At 41.6% G+C, this 19,306-nt stretch overlaps 1 protein-coding gene across 35 annotated transcripts in view; it reads left to right on the top strand.

Annotated features, from left to right (window-relative positions):
• Positions 1 to 19,306, top strand: part of TRPM6 (transient receptor potential cation channel subfamily M member 6) — a 196,124-nt gene that overhangs the window by 88,225 nt on the left and 88,593 nt on the right. For 29 of the 35 annotated variants that reach the window (XM_077966225.1, XM_077966218.1, XM_077966235.1 and 26 more), the window contains 6 exons: positions 787 to 911; positions 6,959 to 7,130; positions 13,734 to 13,902; positions 15,139 to 15,262; positions 18,577 to 18,649; positions 18,772 to 18,872. In XM_077966225.1, the coding sequence (XP_077822351.1) occupies positions 787 to 911; positions 6,959 to 7,130; positions 13,734 to 13,902; positions 15,139 to 15,262; positions 18,577 to 18,649; positions 18,772 to 18,872 (764 nt within the window). The remainder of the gene's footprint in view (positions 1 to 786; positions 912 to 6,958; positions 7,131 to 13,733; positions 13,903 to 15,138; positions 15,263 to 18,576; positions 18,650 to 18,771; positions 18,873 to 19,306) is intronic. The other 6 variants (XM_077966248.1, XM_077966245.1, XM_077966247.1 and 3 more) reach the window with 1 other exon arrangement.

Genomic DNA, 19,306 nt, shown 5'->3' with positions numbered 1-19,306 from the left:
TGTCACTATTCACAATAGCAAAGACATGGAACCAACCAAAATGTCCATCAATAATAGACTGGATTAAGAAAATGTGGCACATATACAGCATGGAATACTATGCAGCCATAAAAAGGGGTGAGTTCATGTCCTTTGTAGGGACATGGAGGAAGCTGGAAACCATCATTCTGAGCAAACTATCACAAGAACAGAAAACCAAACACCGCATGTTCTCACTCATAGGTGGGAATTGAACAATGAGATCACTTGGACACAGGGCAGGGAACATCACACACTGGGGCATGTCAGGGGATGGGGTACTGGGGGAGGGATAGCATTAGGAGAAATACCTAATGTAAAGGATGAGCTAAAGGGTGCAGCAAACCAACATGGCACATGTATACATATGTAACAAACCTGCTCGTTGTGCACAGGTATCCCAGAGCTTAAAGTATAATAATAATAATAATAAACCATTCATAATGTTAGGGCTGGGCTTGCTGAGGAAGGACAGTGCACAGCATTTTGCTTAGGCAAGAGTAGGGTTGGATCTGAAGTTGTAGGCGGAAATTGCCCAAAGTGCTCAGAGGAACATTGTCAGGTAGAGAGAGGTAATGATAAGAGGAATAGGTGTCCAGAAAGAATAGAGGAAGCCGAAGTATCAGAAACTGATTCCACTGTGCCAACAACTCTCCCTAAGAATAGCCCTTCACATATGCTTGCCTATTTATTTGTCTCTTTCTGGCAGTCTCTTTGTTTTACACGATTTGTGACTTAAAGTTTGACTTCTAAACTGGTTGTTCATAGGAGTGTCCAAGCATGTTGGGGATGCCTTGAAATCCCATTCCTCTCATTCCTTGAGAAAAATCTGGACAGTTGGAATCCCTCCTTGGGGTATCATTGAGAACCAGAGAGACCTTATTGGAAAAGATGTAAGTAGACAATCCTTTCATAACAAAAGCAAATGAACACGTGTGCAAATTGCCAACTTAACACTGTACCTGGATGTCTAATGAATGAACATCACAGATGTAATATATTCACAACCAACTCCTGACTTTCTGCTGCTTCCCTCACCCTGTCTTAGAAGATGACAGTCCCACCCTTGCAGTTGCTCAAGCCAAAGCCGTGGACTAATCCTAGAATGATCTTTTTCTCAAACTCAAACTTGATCCATCAGTTCCACCTTAAAAATATATCTAAAATCTGATTTCTTCTTCTCACTACCTTTGCTGTTACTGAGTGAATCCGAGCCACCATTATCTGTCTCCTGAATGATTGCAATAGCCATCTTTACTCTTACCTTTGTCTCCTAACAGCATAGTCTCAACATAGTAGCCAGAATGATTCTTTTAAAATATACAAATCAGATCATGCTATTCCTCTGTGCAAAACCCTTCAAGGACTTCTGTCTCACTTAAGGTCGTAGTCAAGGTTCTTGAAGTGGTTTGCCCATAGTGAAACAAGGGACATTCTTAATTTGGCCCTCCTAGTTCTTATCTGTTATCTTGTATTACTCTGCTTCCTTCCTTCTTGTGTATTGATTCTTTGATCCTGTGTATTCTTTTAAAGGGAATGGTCTTGTCTCAGTCTCTTTGTAAGACTAAAACAATTTTTCGGTAAAATATCAGATATAAGAAAATGTTCTAAAGAAGAAAGATGACTACTGTTAATATTTCTGTGAGGATCATTTCAGAATTTTTTCTATGTATGTGTGTGTATGTACAGTAAAAAAAAAGTGTATATTTAAAAATAGTAACAACAGAACTGACTGCTATAAATCTGCTTTTTTTTTAGCTTACCTATTTGCCATAGTTATTTCTCCATGTTGGTTAATACAGACATGCTTATGGGTTTTTTAACTTTTTTTTTTTTTTTTTTTTTTCTGAGAGGGAGTCTGGCTCTGTTGCCCAGGCTGGAGTGCAGCGGCGCAGTCTCGGCTCACTGCAACCTCCACCTCCTGGATTCAAGCAATTCTCTTGCCTCAGCCTCCTGAGTAGCTGGGATCACAGGCGCCCACCACCAGGCCTGGCTAATTTTTGTATTTTTAGTAGAGACGGGATTTCATCATGTTGGCCAGCCTGGTCTCGAACTCCTGACCTTGGATGATCTCCTGCCTCGGCCTCCCAAAGTGTTGGGATTACAGATGTGAACCACCGCACCCAGCCTGTTTTAACTTTTATTTTGGAAAACTTCAAATGTATTAGGCAGTAGAGAAATTAGAAAAGTGAACTCTTTCCTATGTATGTATCTCCAGCTTCAACAGTTACCAGCTCATAGCCAGTTTTGTTTCCCCTCTTCCCTTATCCATTCAGCCGATGCACTTGTTATGTTGAAGCAAATTTGAGACATCCAATAATTTCATCTATAAATATTTCAGTAGTTATTTCTAAAATATATGAACAATGAAAAATATATAATCACAATGAAGTTATTATATCTAAAAAATTGGCAGGAATATCTTAGTATCACTCACTATCCAGTCTAGTCAAAATTTTCATTGCTTCATAATGTTTTTTTCAAAAACATGATTTCTTAAGTCTTCATTATTTAAGGATGTGATTTCATTATCCAAAAAAGTTTCATACATTGTGATGGGTTGATATGTCTCATGACTTACTTTTTATTTTTGTCACTTTTAATCTATGGATTTTACCTCCATCTCATTTTTTTATGTGTGTATAATTTATTTATTGAGGAAACTGGTCATTTGTTCTGAAGAGTTTCCTACAGCTTGGATTTTCCAGATTTTATCTTTTGTAGCAGGGTTTAGCATGTTTCTTTGCTTCTTTTCTGTAAATTGGTAGTTTGATTGAGAGGTATGATCAGGTTCAGGTTTTCTGTGTAAGTTTATGCTATAGGAGGATGTATGTCTTTCCCTTGTAATATATGGTGGTCTTTCTTTTTATAACGTTAGCAGTCATTGCATAGATTCATTATTTCAACAGAGTTCCAACATGCTGACATTTAATGATAATGTCCTTCTTTGTTTATTAGCTTACCTGCTGTATGTACTTAACACTCTAATACTTAAATACTCCATATAGATAAATGTTTTCTCACCAATCACCTTGTGGTACAGTTGAATAGGAAGGGCTGAATAAATGCTTGACTCTTTTTATTTGCCAGTTTTCAAAATAATGAAAGGTGAATGATGAGTTTTCTTAACTCATAAATTTAAACGTATTTGTCATATTTCAATCCATTAATCAATACAGTTATTATTCTTAATAATGTTCAAATTGTCCCATTTTGGCCAGGGGAGTGTTTCCAAGTTGTCTCCTCAGTCCTTTCACACAATTCTATTATCTATCATGACTTCCCTGCTTTTTAGTATGGAAAAAATATTCCAGGCTCGTTTTTTGTTCCCTAGAGAAAAGGCTGCTTGCTTTTAGTGGGACATGGTATTTTCCCCCTGCCTCGCCCGAGATGGAGTCTTGCTCTATTGCCCAGGCTGGAGTGCGGTGGCACGATTTCGGCTCACTGCAACCTCTACCTCCCAGGTTCAAGCAATTCTCCTGCCTCAGCCTCGCAGGTAGCTGGGATTATAGGCACTTGCCACCATGCCCAGCTAATTTTTGTAATTTTGGTAAAGATGGGGTTTCACCATGTTGGCCAGGCTGGTCTTGAATTCATGACCTCGTGATCCACTCACCTCAGCTTCCCAAAGTGTTGGGATTACAGGCGCCGGCCACTGTGACTGGCCAGTGGGACCCAGTATTAGCAGAGCACGTCTGGAGGCCAAGGAAACATTTTGATGTTTCATGTCGACTAGTATCATACTGTACTGTATTGAATCAACGATTCCTCTATTATTATCCATTTAGGTCATGTTCTGTTTTTCACTTTTGAGGATAATAATAATAATATTGTGATAAGATATGTAGATCTTTGATACTAGCTTGCTTGTTTCCCTAGAAGTAATTCTCAAAGTGGAATGCTCGGACCAGTCTGTATAACCATTTAAAATGTGACACATTGCCTTCTGGAAAGGTGGTGAAAATTCACATTCTTGCCGGGCGTGGTGGCTCATGCCTATAATCCCAACACTCTGGGAGGCCGAGGCTGAGGCTGGCAGATTGCTTGAGCCCAGGAGTTTGAGACTTGCCTGAGGAACATGGTGAAACCCTGTCTCTACAAAAAAAAAAAAATGCAAAAATTAGTTGGGCGTGGTGGTATGCGCCTATAGTCTCAGCTACTGGGGGGGCTGAGGTGGAAGGATCGCTTGAACCTGGGAAGTTGAAACTGCAGTGAGCCGTGATCGCACCACTGCACTCCAGCCTGGGCAACAGAATGAGACGCTGTCTCAAACAAACAAACAACAACAATAACAGCAACAACAACAACAACAAAAATAGCCAGCATGGCAGTGTGTGCCTGTGATCTTAGCTACTCAGGAGGCTGAGGTGGGAGGATTGCTTGAGCCTGGGAGGCAGAGGTTGCAGTGAGCCCGGATTGGCACTACTGCACTCCAGCCTGGGCGACAGAATTAGAACCTGCCTAAAAACAACAACAACAACAACAACAAAACCAAAAAACAAAAACCACCAAAAAAAAAAAAAAAAACACCCAAAAAAACCCCAAAACAAAACAATTCATATTCTTGTCAACAGGGTATGTGGATGCCCACTGAGTTCTGAGTATTCTGTTTTCTTCAAGCAATACCATTCGGTTAAGGTATACAATAATACCTAATTTTTCTTATTTACATTTCCATGATTGCTGGTGAGGTTCAACATCTCTTCACATGGTTTTTGTACATTTTCAAGCAGGGATTTTAGACTTCTTAACCTTCAATTTTTTTTTAAGACAAAATCTGCTCTGTTACCAAGACTAGAGTACAATGGCGTGATCATAGCTCACTGCAGCCTTGAACTCTTGGGCTCAAGTGATCCTCCCGTCTCAGCCTCCAGAGTAGTTGGTACTACATGCATGAACCACCACACCCAACTAACTCTTAAAAAATTTTTTTTTAGAGATGGGGCCTTGCTATGTTGCTCAGACTGGTCTTGAACCCTTGGCCTCAAGTGATCCTCATGCCTTGGCCTCCCAAAGTGTTGGGATTACAGGCGTGAGCCTCTCTCTGTGCCTAGCCTTGAAAGATCCTATAATTCAGCCTAGTAACAATTTTGTTTGTCAAGTATGCTGCATTTCTCATAGTTTTTATTTTATATTATTTTTAATCTTTTTAAAATAAATACAAAATATGTATTAAATCTCTCAATCATTTTCCTTTTGGTTTCTTGCCTCAGTGTCATGCTTCAAAATTAAAAAGGTAACATTTAAAGTCTAATGTTTATAAAGTTCATAGTGCTTTTTGCATCCATTATTTCTTTGAAGCCTCACAACAACCCTCTGAATAAAAATTATCATTATTATCATCCTTACTTATAGCTGAGGAAAATAAGCCTGAGAAAGAAGGCAAGAATTACTCAGAGTTAAGGTTAGTAAGTAGAAGAGACTTGACTTAAACTTGGGCTTTCTTACTCTAAATACTGTGCTCTTGCCTCTAACAGCAAATACTAAGTAGAGCAGTTTAAGAAAGTGTCCATTAATGTAATAAAGATTTTGATGTTTTATAATGAATGAAATGCTGTTTGGCTGGTTGGCTGTTCTACTGTTTTATTTATGTATTTTTTTGAGATGGAGTCTCACTATGTCGTCCAGGCTGGAGTGCAGTGGCGAGATCTCAGCTCACTGCAAGCTCTGCTTTCCAGGTTCAAGTGATTCTTGTGCTTCAGCCTCCCAAGTAGCTGGGACTACAGGCACATGCCACCATGCCTGGCTAATTTTGGTATTTTTAGTAGAGACAGGGTTTTACCATGTTGGCCAGGCTGGTCTTGAACTCCTAACCTCAATTGATCTGCCAGCCTCGGCCTCCCAAAGTGCTGGTATTACAGGCATGAACCACTGCACCTGGCCGGCTGTTAGTCTTTATTTTGTTTGGAATACTAGAGAAAAGTCAGTGTCAAAATATTATTCTGGAATAAATCTATTAAAAGACAGTAGTTTTGAATAATGGTGTGGTCTATGTACTGGTGCCAGTTCTTGAACTGTTTTTTAATGGGTTGAAACAAGGTAAGCACAGAAATGAAAAAGAAGACCAGGAGTGAAACCCTGTCTCCACTAAAAATACAAAAATTAGCCAGACATGGAGGTGCGCATATGCTACTTGGGAGGCTGTGACAGGAGAATTGCTTGAACCCAGGAGGCAGAGGTTGCAGTAAGCCGAGATCACACCACTGCAATCCAGCCTGGGTGACAGAGCAAGACTCTGCCTCAAAAAAATATAAATAAATAAAAAAGAAGAAAATATTTAGAACCACTGTCAGCAATGTGACCATGCTGTGGTCATTCAAGCACCTGGAAAGCAGGCTAATCTTGCTGAACAGGGTATGTTTCAATATTGTTGAACTTGTGTTGTGACTCTCATGTACCACAAGCTGTCTATTAGTTATTCATAGTAGGATCACCTATTGGTCCATTAAAACATGGGAAATTTAAAAAATTGATACCACAGATAGTTTGAGAAGCACTGCTCTAAATTGCAAGTAATACTTTTTTTTTTTCTTTTTGAGATGGAGCCTCGCTCTGTTGCTCAGGCTGGAGTGCAATGGCGCGATCTCGGCTCACGGCAACTTCCGCCTCCTGGGGTTCAAGCAATTCTCCTGCTTCAGCTCCCCAAGTAGCTGGGACTACAGGCACCTGCCACCATGCCCGGCCAATTTTTGATATATTTAGTAGAGACAGGGTTTCACCGTGTTAGCCAGGATGGTCTCGATCTCCTGACCTTGTGATCTTCCCACCTGGGCCTCCCAAAGTGCCGGGATTACAGGCATGAGCCACCATGCCTGGCCACAAGTAATGCTTTTTGAACTAGATAGGAACTCTGTTAGCACATAAAGATAGGCCTTTGGAGCAGGTGAGCCTTGGGAGGGATCTAGAGCTCTGAACCTCCCTTGTCCTTGCTGTCTCTCAGGTGGTGTGCCTGTACCAGACTCTGGGTAACCCCCTCAGCAAGCTCACAACACTCAACAGCATGCATTCTCACTTCATCCTGTCTGATGATGGGACTGTGGGCAAGTATGGAAATGAAATGAAGCTCAGAAGGAACCTGGAGAAGTACCTCTCTCTGCAGAAAATACACTGCCGTGAGTATCACAGGGGCTCAGTCAACTGGTCTGGTTACAAGTCTGCTGAGGTCTTTCGTGGTCTTCCGTGACCATCAAAGCTCACACCCCTAGTCCCCTCCAGCTAGTCTCCTTAATGCTTTTTAGCCACCCCCCTTCCCCCATGGGTATCTCCCCTCCTCTCCCTCCATCTCTCCAACCCGAATGACTCTTCAAGGATCCACTAAAGTCTTCATCCTTCCATGATCCCCCCAAAAATGTCTTCCTCTCTCTCAGCTGTCACCCACAAGTCTGCACTGTCTGATTGCTGCATTCTTCCGGCTATGGGTTCACTGTGGTCAAGGTGCTCACTTACCGCTTGCACAGAGTAGAGCGGCCCAAGTTGGCCCCTGTCTTAGAGCAGCCAGAGGGATTAAGTAAACATAGTGAACCCACAGCCAGAAGAAAGCAGAACATAAGACAGTGCAGACTTGTAGGTGACAGTTGAGAGAGAGGAAGAAGTGTTTAGGAGATGTTGGAGGGATGAAGACTTTAGTGGATCCTTGAAGAGTCATTTGGGTTGGACAGATGGAGGGAGAGAGGAGGGGAGATAGCCATGTGGGAAGGGGGATGGCTGAAGAGCATGAAAGAGACTAGCTTGAGGGTACTAGGGGTGTGAGCTTTGATGGTCAGGGAAGATGACGTTTCATGTGTGGGTGGGGTGGCCTAGGCAGGGAAGAGGTTAAGACCTGACAAGATTTTTAGAAATAGGGACCTTGGGGCCGGGTGCAGTGGCTCACGCCTGTAATCCCAGCGCTTTGGGAGGTTGAGGCGGGTGGATCACCTGAGGTCAGGAGTCGAGACCAGCCTGGCTAACATGGTGAAACCCCGTCTCTGCTGAAAATACAAAAATTAGTCAGGTGTGGTGGTGCATGCCTGCAATCCCAGCTACTCAGGAGGCTGAGGCAGGAGAATCGCTTGAACCTGGGAGGCAGAGGTTACAGTGAGCTGATCACACCACTGCTCTCCAGCCTGGGTGACAGAGACTCTGTCTTAAAAAAAAAAAAAGAAATAGGACCTTGGAAAGTGTCACGTTTGTGTCATGCTCACAGTGGTGCTTCAAGAGGGACATTTTGGTAGTTTTATCTCGAAGAGGGAGAGGAGAAGGGAGTGCCAGAATCAGCATACACCAGTGGGCAGGGAAGCGTAAATTCTTTACGGAGAGCAGGAGGGCTGAGTGCTGCCTGGAAAATTGGAGACTTTTGGTTCAAGGCACCAGAAAGGGAACCCCTGCCTCTTGTGCCAAATTAAATCTTCCACAAAATACTTCTTTGGGACAAAGTGCCAGGGAGCGGGAATGCCTTTAGGAGGCTCAAGTCCTCTTCAGCCTTTGAGCATTGGCTGAAAAAATGAAAGACTGGAAGTCCGTTTCGTTTTTGGCCTTGATCCCTGGAGGCAGCAGAATGTAGTGAAATCAGACAGATTGAAGCTCTGTCATTTTGTGCCTGTGACCTTGGCCAATGGCATTAACATCTGTCAAACTATGTTCTTCTTATAAAATGGAAAGAACTATCTACTTCTAATGTTTGTTGTGACAATTGAGAAGATGTGTATTAGGGATGTCTAGAATTGTGTTGGGTGCATGGTGTGTCTTTAATAAACGTCTATTTCTTTCCTTTCTCCTTCCTTTGGTACAGTGATCATTTCCTGGTTGTGGGGTAGAAGGAGAGGAGGGACTCTGGGATTTGTGGTCATTCGCTTAACTCTTAGTGTGAATAAGGGTTCTGAGGCTTATGCAGTCAGGAGAAGGGGAGAGAGGATCAGGTATGTGGTTTTCTGTGGGGAAGGGATGGCTGGGAGAAGGGAGACCAGCAGAGCAGAGGGAAGGAAGAGAGGTCAGAGAAGGGCCTTGAAGAAGAATCCATATAGAGAAGGATCCACTGGGGGCCTGAAATATTGCCGGAAATGTCCTGTTGCCTCTGCTGACCTTTGCCCACCACCTACATTGTGGGGTTCTGTGCAGTGCTATAATGTATGCCCCATGAGAGGTGTAAGAGTCTTTGTCTTTCTTATTCCCTGCTGATTGCCCATTTTAGTGTGAACGCAACAACCCTGAGTGTGCTTATAGTAGCGGATGACATTTCCACTTTCAAAGACCTTGAAACTTAGGATTTATCTGGAGGCTTTGCTGACTGTGGAGTCAATTCCAGTGAACTAGTAACATTTATTATTCTAAGGAGAACCCATATAAAAACAGCAAAAACAAGAAGCCACCTATACACACACACATACATATATATATACACACACACACACACATATATATACACACACACACACACACACACACACACACAAGGAAGAAAGAGAAGACATGCCCTTGAGAAACTCAAAATTCTTTTTTTTTTTTTTTTTTTTTTTGAGACGGAGTCTCGCTCTGTCGCCCAGGCTGGAGTGCAGTGGCTGGATCTCAGCTCACTGCAAGCTCCGCCTCCCGGGTTCGCGCCATTCTCCTGCCTCAGCCTCCCGAGTAGCTGGGACTACAGGCGCCCGCCACCACGCCCGGCTAGTTTTTTGTATGTTTTAGTAGAGACGGGGTTTCACCATGTTAGCCAGGATGGTCTCGATCTCCTGACCTTGTGATCCACCCGTCTCGGCCTCCCAAAGTGCTGGGATTACAGGCTTGAGCCACCGCGCCCGGCCGAGAAACTCAAAATTCTTATGTATCAAGCTGATCTTCATACCTAACATGCTTATGAGGGAGGTTGGCTACCATATTTGTATTTGTTGTTGATATGATCAAAAAGGGTTTTATTTTTGATGGCATGAAAATAGTTAAATATGTGGTTGATTTATTTGACTTTTTTGTTTTTTCTGGAGACTGAGTCTCGCTCTGCCACCCAGGCTGGAGTGTAGTGGCGTGATCTCAGTTCTCTGCAACCTCTGCCTCCCTGATTCAAGCAATTCTTCTGCCCCAGCCTCCTGAGTAGCTGGGATTACAGGCGCCCGCCACCATGCCTGGCTAATTTTTTTATGTTTTTAGTAGTGACAGGATTTCACCATGTTGGCCAGGCTGATCTCGAACTCCTGACCTCAAGTGATCCGCCTACCTTGGCCTCCCAAAGTGCTGGAATTACAGGTGTGAGCCACCGTGCCCAACCTGTGGTTGATTTATTTTATTGCTTTTCAGCCAGTCTTCTTGGCATCCCTGGCAAACCCTTGTTGTTGGCAGAGAATACTTTAAAAAGAAAAAAAAAAAAGACTCACATTATAAAGTTGCTGGCTTTCAGCCATTTGAAATATGGCCAATGTCAGCTTCTGTTTTGTAAGACTCTAAGGATGTAATTTCAAGATAGGAAACATAGGCTCTGATGCCTCTGTATCTTTTCATAATCCAAGTCTCAAGGGAGAAGAGTGCCCTTTCCTGGAATGTCTGTTCTAGGAACTTTTAATTTGGAGTCCAATATTGTATTCCTGCCTCACCCTGGGACCTTACAGTAGAGGCAGCTGTCTAGCGAGATTTCTCAGCAAGAATTTTACATTTTTTTCTTTTTAAACCAATTTTTACTAGTGTATCAGTAAGATTTTTTTTTTTTTCAGAAAAAGCCATAAATATATTTGATTTTGTAGGAATAAGTTATTACTTCAAGAAAAGTGAGCCAGGCATGGTGGCTCACACCTGTAATCCCAGCACTTTGGGAGGCCGAGGCAGATGGATCACCTGAGGTCAGGAGTTTAAGACCAGCCTGGCCAACATGGTAACACCCTGTCTCTACTACAAATACAAAAAAGTAGCCGGTGTAGTGGCACATGCCTGTAATCCCAGATACTCAGGAGGCTGAGGCAGGAGAATCACTAGAACCCAGGAGGCAGAGGTTGCAGTGAGCTAAGATGGTGCCACTGCACTCCAACCTTGGCAACAGAGTGAGATTCCATAAAAAATTTAAAAAAAAAAGTGTACCTAACAGAAATTGAATTCTCTTCCTCTTCCACAAAAATGCCCATATTGATTTCTTTTTCTTTTTCGAGTAGTAAAAGTATTTATTATTATTATTATTATTATTCTTTTATTTATTTTTTTTGAGACAGAATCTCGCTCTGTTGCCCAGGCTGGAGTGCAGTGGCTGGATCTCAGCTCACTGCAAGCTCCGCCTCCCGGGTTCACGCCATTCTCCTACCTCAGCCTCCCGAGTAGCCGGGACTACAGTCGCCCGCCACCTCGCCCGGCTAGTTTTTTGTATATTTTAGTAGAGACGGGGTTTCACCGGGTTAGCCAGGATGGTCTCGATCTCCTGACCTTGTGATCTGCCCGTCTCGGCCTCCCAAAGTGCTGGGATTACAGACTTGAGCCACCGCGCCCGGCCGGTAACAGTATTATATACTTCCACATTCAGGTAACGCAAAGAAAGCATGTAACAGAAGAAAGGGACAGTTTTCCATAATCTCACCATCAAAACTAACCATTCTTAACCTTTTCATATGTATATTTTCACAAATTTTCTACACACACATGCAGACACACACACACAAGTAACATCTTTTAAGCAAAAACTGGGATGATTTCATAATGCTTCTTTTGTAGTTTTTCCTACTAAGCATGGTCATATTTCCATGTCAATGAGTATAATTTAGTACATTTTAATGGCTGAATGACATTTTATTACACAAGATACAAAAAATTCCCTTACAAGTGTTTTTATTCCAAAATCAATACAATATTAATCGAAATTTTCTTCTATTACTTTTGTGCCTCATACTATTTTTGCCACTTCATTTGGCTTTTGTAAGACTATCTATTTAGAGAAACCCTATGTCTATTAGTTGGTACATCATAGATATGCTTTTTAGTGATATGGAGAAAATAATGAGGTGGAGGTGTACGGAAAAAGAGTAGAATGTCAAAGCTACTAAATCGATGGAATGAAGTTTTTGGATGGTTGCTAACCGACCCATCCCTAACATTTGAGAGCCTGACACAGGATACACATAGAAGGCCACATACTATATGTCTAGAGATTTAAATGCCTTAAATCTAGCTAACTGTATAAAATATGTCCTAGCCTTTTATCTTGACACATATCTGGAAGGCCAGACTTGAGTTTGGAAACCTTGGATTTTTGGAAGTACTGAGCAACGTGGTGTTTTTTGGGCATCCTAGTAAGCTAGGGACGGAGCACAGGTTTCTCTTGACCCTTGACCCTGTAGATGCCTCACCATGAGGGCAGGGGTGTGGCCAGAGGAAGGCCAGTGTGGGCCCCCGAAAACATGGGACCCAGAGTAAAGTCCTCTTTTGCTCAGGGGTGAGTGTGGCATTGCTTGCCAAATTTTCTTCTTTTGGAAAATAAAATAAAATATAGTTATTTTAATGTAGTATATCAATATATGTGTGGTGTGGAAACATAAAGCAAATAAGAAATCTATAGAATAAATAGTCAAGGTCCCTTTTCAACATTTTCCTAAACCTTTCCCTCTCTTTTCCATTGTTCATAGCGTGATGTGTATCCTTCCAGAATTTTCTGGTCATTTATATAACATGCTATACATACAGGTATGTGCACATATACATATAAAATACGTGTCTATGTATATTGTTTTAAAAATATACATAGGATAATACTGTGCATATTATTCTGTAAGCTTTTTTGCTTACATCTTTTTTAAAAGAATGACTCTGCAGTTATTCCTTTTTGTTCTTTCTCTCACTTGAATAAAGTAATATATATGTGTGTGTATATATATATATATATATAGAAAGAGAGAGTGCCTTGGGTCACGTAGTCTGCAAGAAGAAAAGGTAATATATAGTCATGATAAAAAATTCCAACAATAAAAAATGGAATAAATGGAAATGCAAAAGTCTTTGAGGGTTGTCATCCTACCTTGTTCATAGAAATAACCACCATTAAAAGTTTATAGAGTCTGGGTGTGGTGGCTCACACCTGTAATTCCAAGACTTTGAAAGTCTGAGGCAGGAAGATCACTTGAGACCAGGAGCTTGAGATCAGCCTGAGCAACATAGGGAGACCCCATTTCTACAAATAACTAAAAAAAAAAAAAAAAAAAAAAAAGCTAGGTGTGGTGGTACACACCTGTGGTCCCATCTACTCAGGAGGCTGAGACAGGAGGATTGCCTGAGCCCAGAAAGTCGAGGCTGCAGTGAGTTGTGATTACACCACTGCATTCCAGCCTAGGTGACAGAGTGAGACCTAGTCTTATATTAAATAAATAAATAAGTAATAATTAAAATGTTTATTGAACTGGTTAAGGTTGCTCATTTTTGGAGATGAGTGATGAACACATTGGGATCTATTATATTGTTCTGTTTACTTTTAGATACTTTCAGAGTTTCCCATAATGGAAAGTTACAATTTCTTAAGGAATACCTATTTTTTAAAAAATTATTGAAAACCTTTTTACCTGGTAAAATCTTGAAGATGCTTTCACCATATTTATGCCACATTTTATTTGAAGTCCAAGTTTTCGGCTTGGTCTTGATCTAAGCAAACCAGGGTTAAATGAGAGAGGCGCCAGTGCGAGGAATGAACATAGGTGGTAATTGAGAGACTTGTGTCTGGAAGTCAAAATGGTCGACTGGCTGAGATAGGGATTCTCTAACAGTGTGGTATTGTTTGTGGTCTGGAATAGGCTCAAGACAAGGCGTGCCCGTGGTGGGGCTGGTGGTGGAAGGCGGTCCCAACGTCATCCTGTCAGTGTGGGAGACTGTCAAGGACAAGGACCCGGTGGTGGTGTGTGAGGGCACAGGCAGGGCAGCTGACCTCCTGGCCTTCACACACAAACACCTGGCAGATGAAGGGTGAGTTGTTGGTTCTTCCTTTTTGAAACTATAGGGGCTATTTATTCCTCCATTTTAGTTCTTTTGGCTGTGCATTTATGTGGGCCAGATATTCTTGGATTATAGAAGTTGAGACTGGTTTTTATTTCTCAGTGACTTGTTTGTTGTTCAACATCAAAATGCCCTTCAGCGATGCCAGTTGTTATTTTCTTAGCTGAAGAATGGCCTGCCTTTAAAGGGAAGCTTGAGTCTTGCTTGAACTTTGGGAAAAGGTGTTTGCAGGGGGAGTGAGGGAGGTGTGGCTCTAGCAATTGGCCATTACAGCCGTAAGGACCTTTCTGTAAGGGAGGTGGCCAGTGTTGGGCCCAGAGCACCTTCAAATTCATTTACCCTTGATGGAAATAGCAGAAATTGGGGAGGTCTATATCCTCACATTTTCATAGCATATGTCGTGCTTATTTCAGGCTTTAATTCTTTCACCTTTTCAAATAAGAAGATAATTTTTTCTCTTGCCCTCCCTCTATCCAGTGTGATTCTTTCAATTTCAAAAGCATGATATTTATACTGTATAAATAAGTACGGTGCCTAAGAACTAAAATGTTGACTCCCCTAATTTATTTAGTAAACAGTTATCTGCTGCTTCTGCTGTCACAGCTCTCCGGAGTGCCTTTGCTTATGATTGCTCTTCCTGTTCATCCCTCCTGCCTCCACTTCCACCTCTACCATCTCCCTCTGCTTTCACTCCTCTCCCTTTTCTAAAATCACCCTGGATGTGTGGTTATTAAACCTTTTAGGGTTTCAGATCCTTTAGAGAATATAATACCTATAATTTCTGGAGATTCCCAGGCCACTGGAAATCTACCAGCTTCAGAACTCCACTTCAGGGTATATTCTTTTCAGGATGTGGCAGATCAACCCATTATCACTTTCTTTCTTTATTTTATAAATGTGAAAATAGAGGCAGGGTCTTGCTATGTTGCCCAGGCTGGCCTCGAACTCCTGGCCTCAGGTGATCTTCCACCTGGGCTTCCCAAAGTGCTGGGATTACAGGTGTGAGCCACCATGCCCGGCTCCATTCTCACTTTCAAATTCAGCCTTCTTCTTGAGCTCCTGCTTCCGTTTGCTCCCCCTCATTTGCTCTCCTGGCAGAACTGTCACCTTTTCAGTCTGGGGAGCTGATGGGGTGTTTTTTTGTACTGATGTTGCCGGCTCATTCCCCTCTCTGGGTTGTGTCAAGACCATTTATTTCTCTTCCAGGATGCTGCGACCTCAGGTGAAAGAGGAGATCATCTGCATGATTCAGAACACTTTCAACTTTAGTCTTAAACAGTCCAAGCACCTTTTCCAAATTCTAATGGAGTGTATGGTTCACAGGGATTGTGTGAGTATGAGGAGTTGATGATTCAGCTGACTTAAGAACTGCTAATTTATAAATATTGTAATATTTATTTTCACAATTAGAAAAAATATGATGGACACAGGAAGGGGAACAACACATAGGGGCCTGTCAGGGAAGGAGCAGGGAAGGAGAGAATCAGGATAAATAGCTAATGTATGCAGGTCTTAATACCTAGGTGATGGGTTGATCTGTGCAGCAAACCACCATGGCACACATTTACCTGTGTAACAAACCTGCACATCCTGCACATGTATCCCAGAACTTAAAGTAAAAATTTTAAAAATTAAAATAATTAAAAATAAAAAATATGGATTTTTTTCATTTTGATTTTGGGTATATCTAACTCTACAGAATTTGATTCTTAGTTGAGTAAACTTGGCTTCTTACTGTCATTGCTGTGTGTACTCCCCATGCTTCAAATTCTAGACTCTACTACAGAAAAAGCGCTAAGTATAACAGTGTTCCAGAAAAGTTATCAGATTTAGTGAAAATTACACAGATGTATTTTCAGAGGGTAAAGGAACAGCTCTGTGTCTTCAATGAACACAGCTTCATGGTGCTGAGTTACATGACTGCCTCACAGCATCCTGAGCAAATCCTGCAGGAAATCATTGGGAATGTATAGGACAATGGGAATAGTGAGAATAAACTCTGGGCTAAAAAATGGAACCCACAAACTATGGGCTATTGCCATAATGTAGACTCAGGAAAAGTTTTTAGTGTTTTAGTGTTTTAGGGTACTGTGATAAAAAGATTAATTTATTTATTTGGTAAAGACAGGGTCTTGCTCTTTTGCCCAGGCTGGAGTGCAGTGGTGCAGTCATAGCTTACTGCAGCCTTGAATTCCTGGACTCAAGTGATCCTCTTGCCTTGGCCTCCCAAAATGCTAGGATTATAGGTATAAGCCACCACGCCCAGCCTATGAACAAAATGACTTGGATGATATGAATTATCAATTCTTTTTTTTATTTTATTTTTTTATTTTTGAGACAGGGCCTCACTCCGTCACCCAGGCTGCAGTGCAGTGGCGAGATTTTGGCTTGCTGCAACCTCCACCTCCCAGGCTCAAGTGATTCTCATGCCTCAGCCTCCTAAGTAGCTGGGTCTACAGGGGCACGCCACCATGCCTGGCTAATTTTTGTATGTTTTGGTAGAGATGGGGTTTCACTGTGTTGGCCAAGCTGGTCTTGAATTCCTGGCCTCAAGCGATCCGCCTGTCTCGGCCTCCCAAAGTGCTGGGATTACAGGCTTAAGCCACTGTGCACAGCCTGGATTATCAATTCATATCAATGACTCAGATGAAATGAAGCTGACAATTACAGTAAATATGCAGATATGTCATGATTCAAGGTGATCTTTCTAGAATCTGAAGGCTGGACCAAATTGTATAAGAATTTTGGTAATATTTAAGTACCTGGCCTCAAGAAAACCAACTGAAATGTTGTGGCTAGAGGAAGCATGACAAAATCTATGTGGAAAACTGTTTGGGGTTTTAGTTGGCTCGATAACAACATTAATAGCAACCATGTTTATAATTAGCAGCGTGCCTCTAAATATATTCTTTTCATTTGAAATAGCCCTGTGAGCAACTTCAATATGGCAGTGGTTGTTTATTTCCATTTTGGAAATGATGAAGCAGAAGACTAGAGAATTTAAGGGATTTGCAGTCATGCAGCTAAGAAATGACAGATCTGCCTGGGTGTGGTGGCTCATGCCTGTAATCCTAGCACTTTGGGAGGCCAAGGCGAGTGGATCACCTGAGATCAGAAGTTCGAGACCAGCCTGGCCAACATGGTGAAACCCTGTCTCTACCAAAAATGCAAAAATTAACTGGGCATGGTGGCGGGTGCCTATAATCCCAGCTACTTGGGAGGCTTAGGCAGGAGAATCGCTTGAACCCAGGAGGCGGAGGTTGCAGTGAGCCCAGATCGCACCATTGCACTCCAGCCTGGGCAACAAGAGTGAAAGAAAAAAATATATATATATATATCTGAAACTTGAGTTTCAGAAGAGTTGAAATCTTCTTTATCTACTACACTTTCTATTTGCCACAGTAATCAGTAAGTTAAGAAAAGGACATGTTAAAGAGATTGCCCTTGTGTTTGCCTCTTCCTGCCATCAAGCAGAATAATTAATAAGCAATGTAATGACCAATGAGGGCAAAAGAAGGCAGCAAAGGGCTTGCAGATGATAGGAATTGGGTTGTACAATTGAGGGATGATTTTACTCATGCTCATAGAGGGCGTGTCAGGTGAAAGGAAACAATGTGTGAAGTTATAGATGCATAGTTTTTTATCTTTATGATACCTTAGAGATTATTCAGCAGGTTCCTCTCATTTTATGGATGAGGAGCCTGAGATTCAGTAGCCTCACGATATTTACCTAGGACTAGCTTGTTAGTGGCATACTTGGAACCAGGTCTTGCCAGTCTTGGCTTTTTCATTGAAACAGCTACTTCTACTGTATGAAATGTATTTTAATTTAAAAAGACTGAGATACAGTCATTAATATCAGGTGACTCCTCCCCACTTTTTTTTGAAGCAACAAAAGCAGAGATTTATTGAAAGTGAAAGCAGGCTCCACAGGGTGGGAATGGGTGAGCAGGCGCCTTAAGCGCCCGCAGGTGACCCTTTGGAACCTAAGTAAAGAACTTACTTGTTTTTAAAGGAGTCAAAGACTGTCTGTGTTGCCCAGGGTACTTGCTCATTGGGTCCACTGTAATTACCTTAATTATTTTATGAGAGACCCTTGAGGATTCATTTCTCATAAAAAAACAAGTCTGGCTGGGCGTGGTGACTCACCTGTAATCCCAGCACTTTGGGAGGCTGAGACCGGAGGATCGCCTGAGCCCAGGAATTCAAGACCAGCCTGGGCAATATAGTGAGAACTTGTCTCTACAAAAAATTAAGAAAAGAGAAGAAAAAAGCAAAAGTCTTAGTTTCTAAGGCTAGGTGAATGGAGGATTTCATCTGTTATCTCTTTGAAAGGAGACATGATTTTATTTACATTGGAAATTAACATTGAGGTTCTTTTTGTTGTAGCATGTACATAGTGTAATAACATTCCTTCATAAATGTTTCCTCTGTACATGTGGAATTTTTAATATTTTTCCCCCAAGTGCCCATAATTCTTTGTTACTCTGTTTAAAAGTTTTCTATCCTATAAGTAAAAAAAGGTTTTAAAGAAGAATGTTATCCTCAATTCACTAGCTCCAGTCTGAATTCTGCGGGTACTCTTTGAAAGCATTTATTTGGTAGTTCCCCAAATGTATAGCTCTCTGTCTTTCACTGTTGTAGATTACCATATTTGACGCTGACTCTGAAGAGCAGCAAGACCTTGACTTAGCAATCCTAACAGCTTTGCTGAAGGGTGAGTATCTGGATGGGGTTGCAATTGTTCCTCACTTACGCTTCTCATGTTCCACAGTACTCTGTGCTACTTGCGTAGATATCTTCAAAAGAATATATGATTGTTCCTTTCTTTTACCCTAGGCACAAATTTATCAGCGTCAGAGCAATTAAATCTGGCAATGGCTTGGGACAGGGTGGACATTGCCAAGAAACATATCCTGATTTATGAACAACACTGGAAGGTATAGTGAAAATGAAGTTATTTGGAAAAAATATTTTGTGTGATGGTCTGTTAGGAAGAGGCAAAAGAGAAAATGAGAGGAGATATTGATTGGTTTGGTAGAAGTGTGGGGTAGCATCTCTGTAGCTGGGATAGCTAAGACACTTCTCCCATCGACTTTGCCTTCCTGAAAACTTTCTTCTCTTTTTTTTTCCCTGGCTCTGCAATCTAACTGAAGCTGAAAAGGGAAGTTGAGGGAAAGACAGAATGGAAGGTTTTAATTTTATTTTATTTATGTTATTTTACTTTTAGACACAAGGGCTCACTCTGTTGCCCAGAATGTCATGCAATGGTATGATCATAGCTCACTGTAACCGGGACCACGGGCGCATGCCACCATGCCCAATTAATTTCTTTGTAAAATATATTTTATTTTATTGAGACAATGATTTGCTA

Source organism: Macaca mulatta, chromosome 15 (assembly GCF_049350105.2).
Source record: "Macaca mulatta isolate MMU2019108-1 chromosome 15, T2T-MMU8v2.0, whole genome shotgun sequence".
Classification (NCBI taxonomy): Eukaryota; Metazoa; Chordata; class Mammalia; order Primates; family Cercopithecidae; genus Macaca; species Macaca mulatta.
The sequence above is the reverse complement of the archived record's forward strand: the minus strand, read 5'-3'. Positions and strand labels throughout refer to the sequence as shown.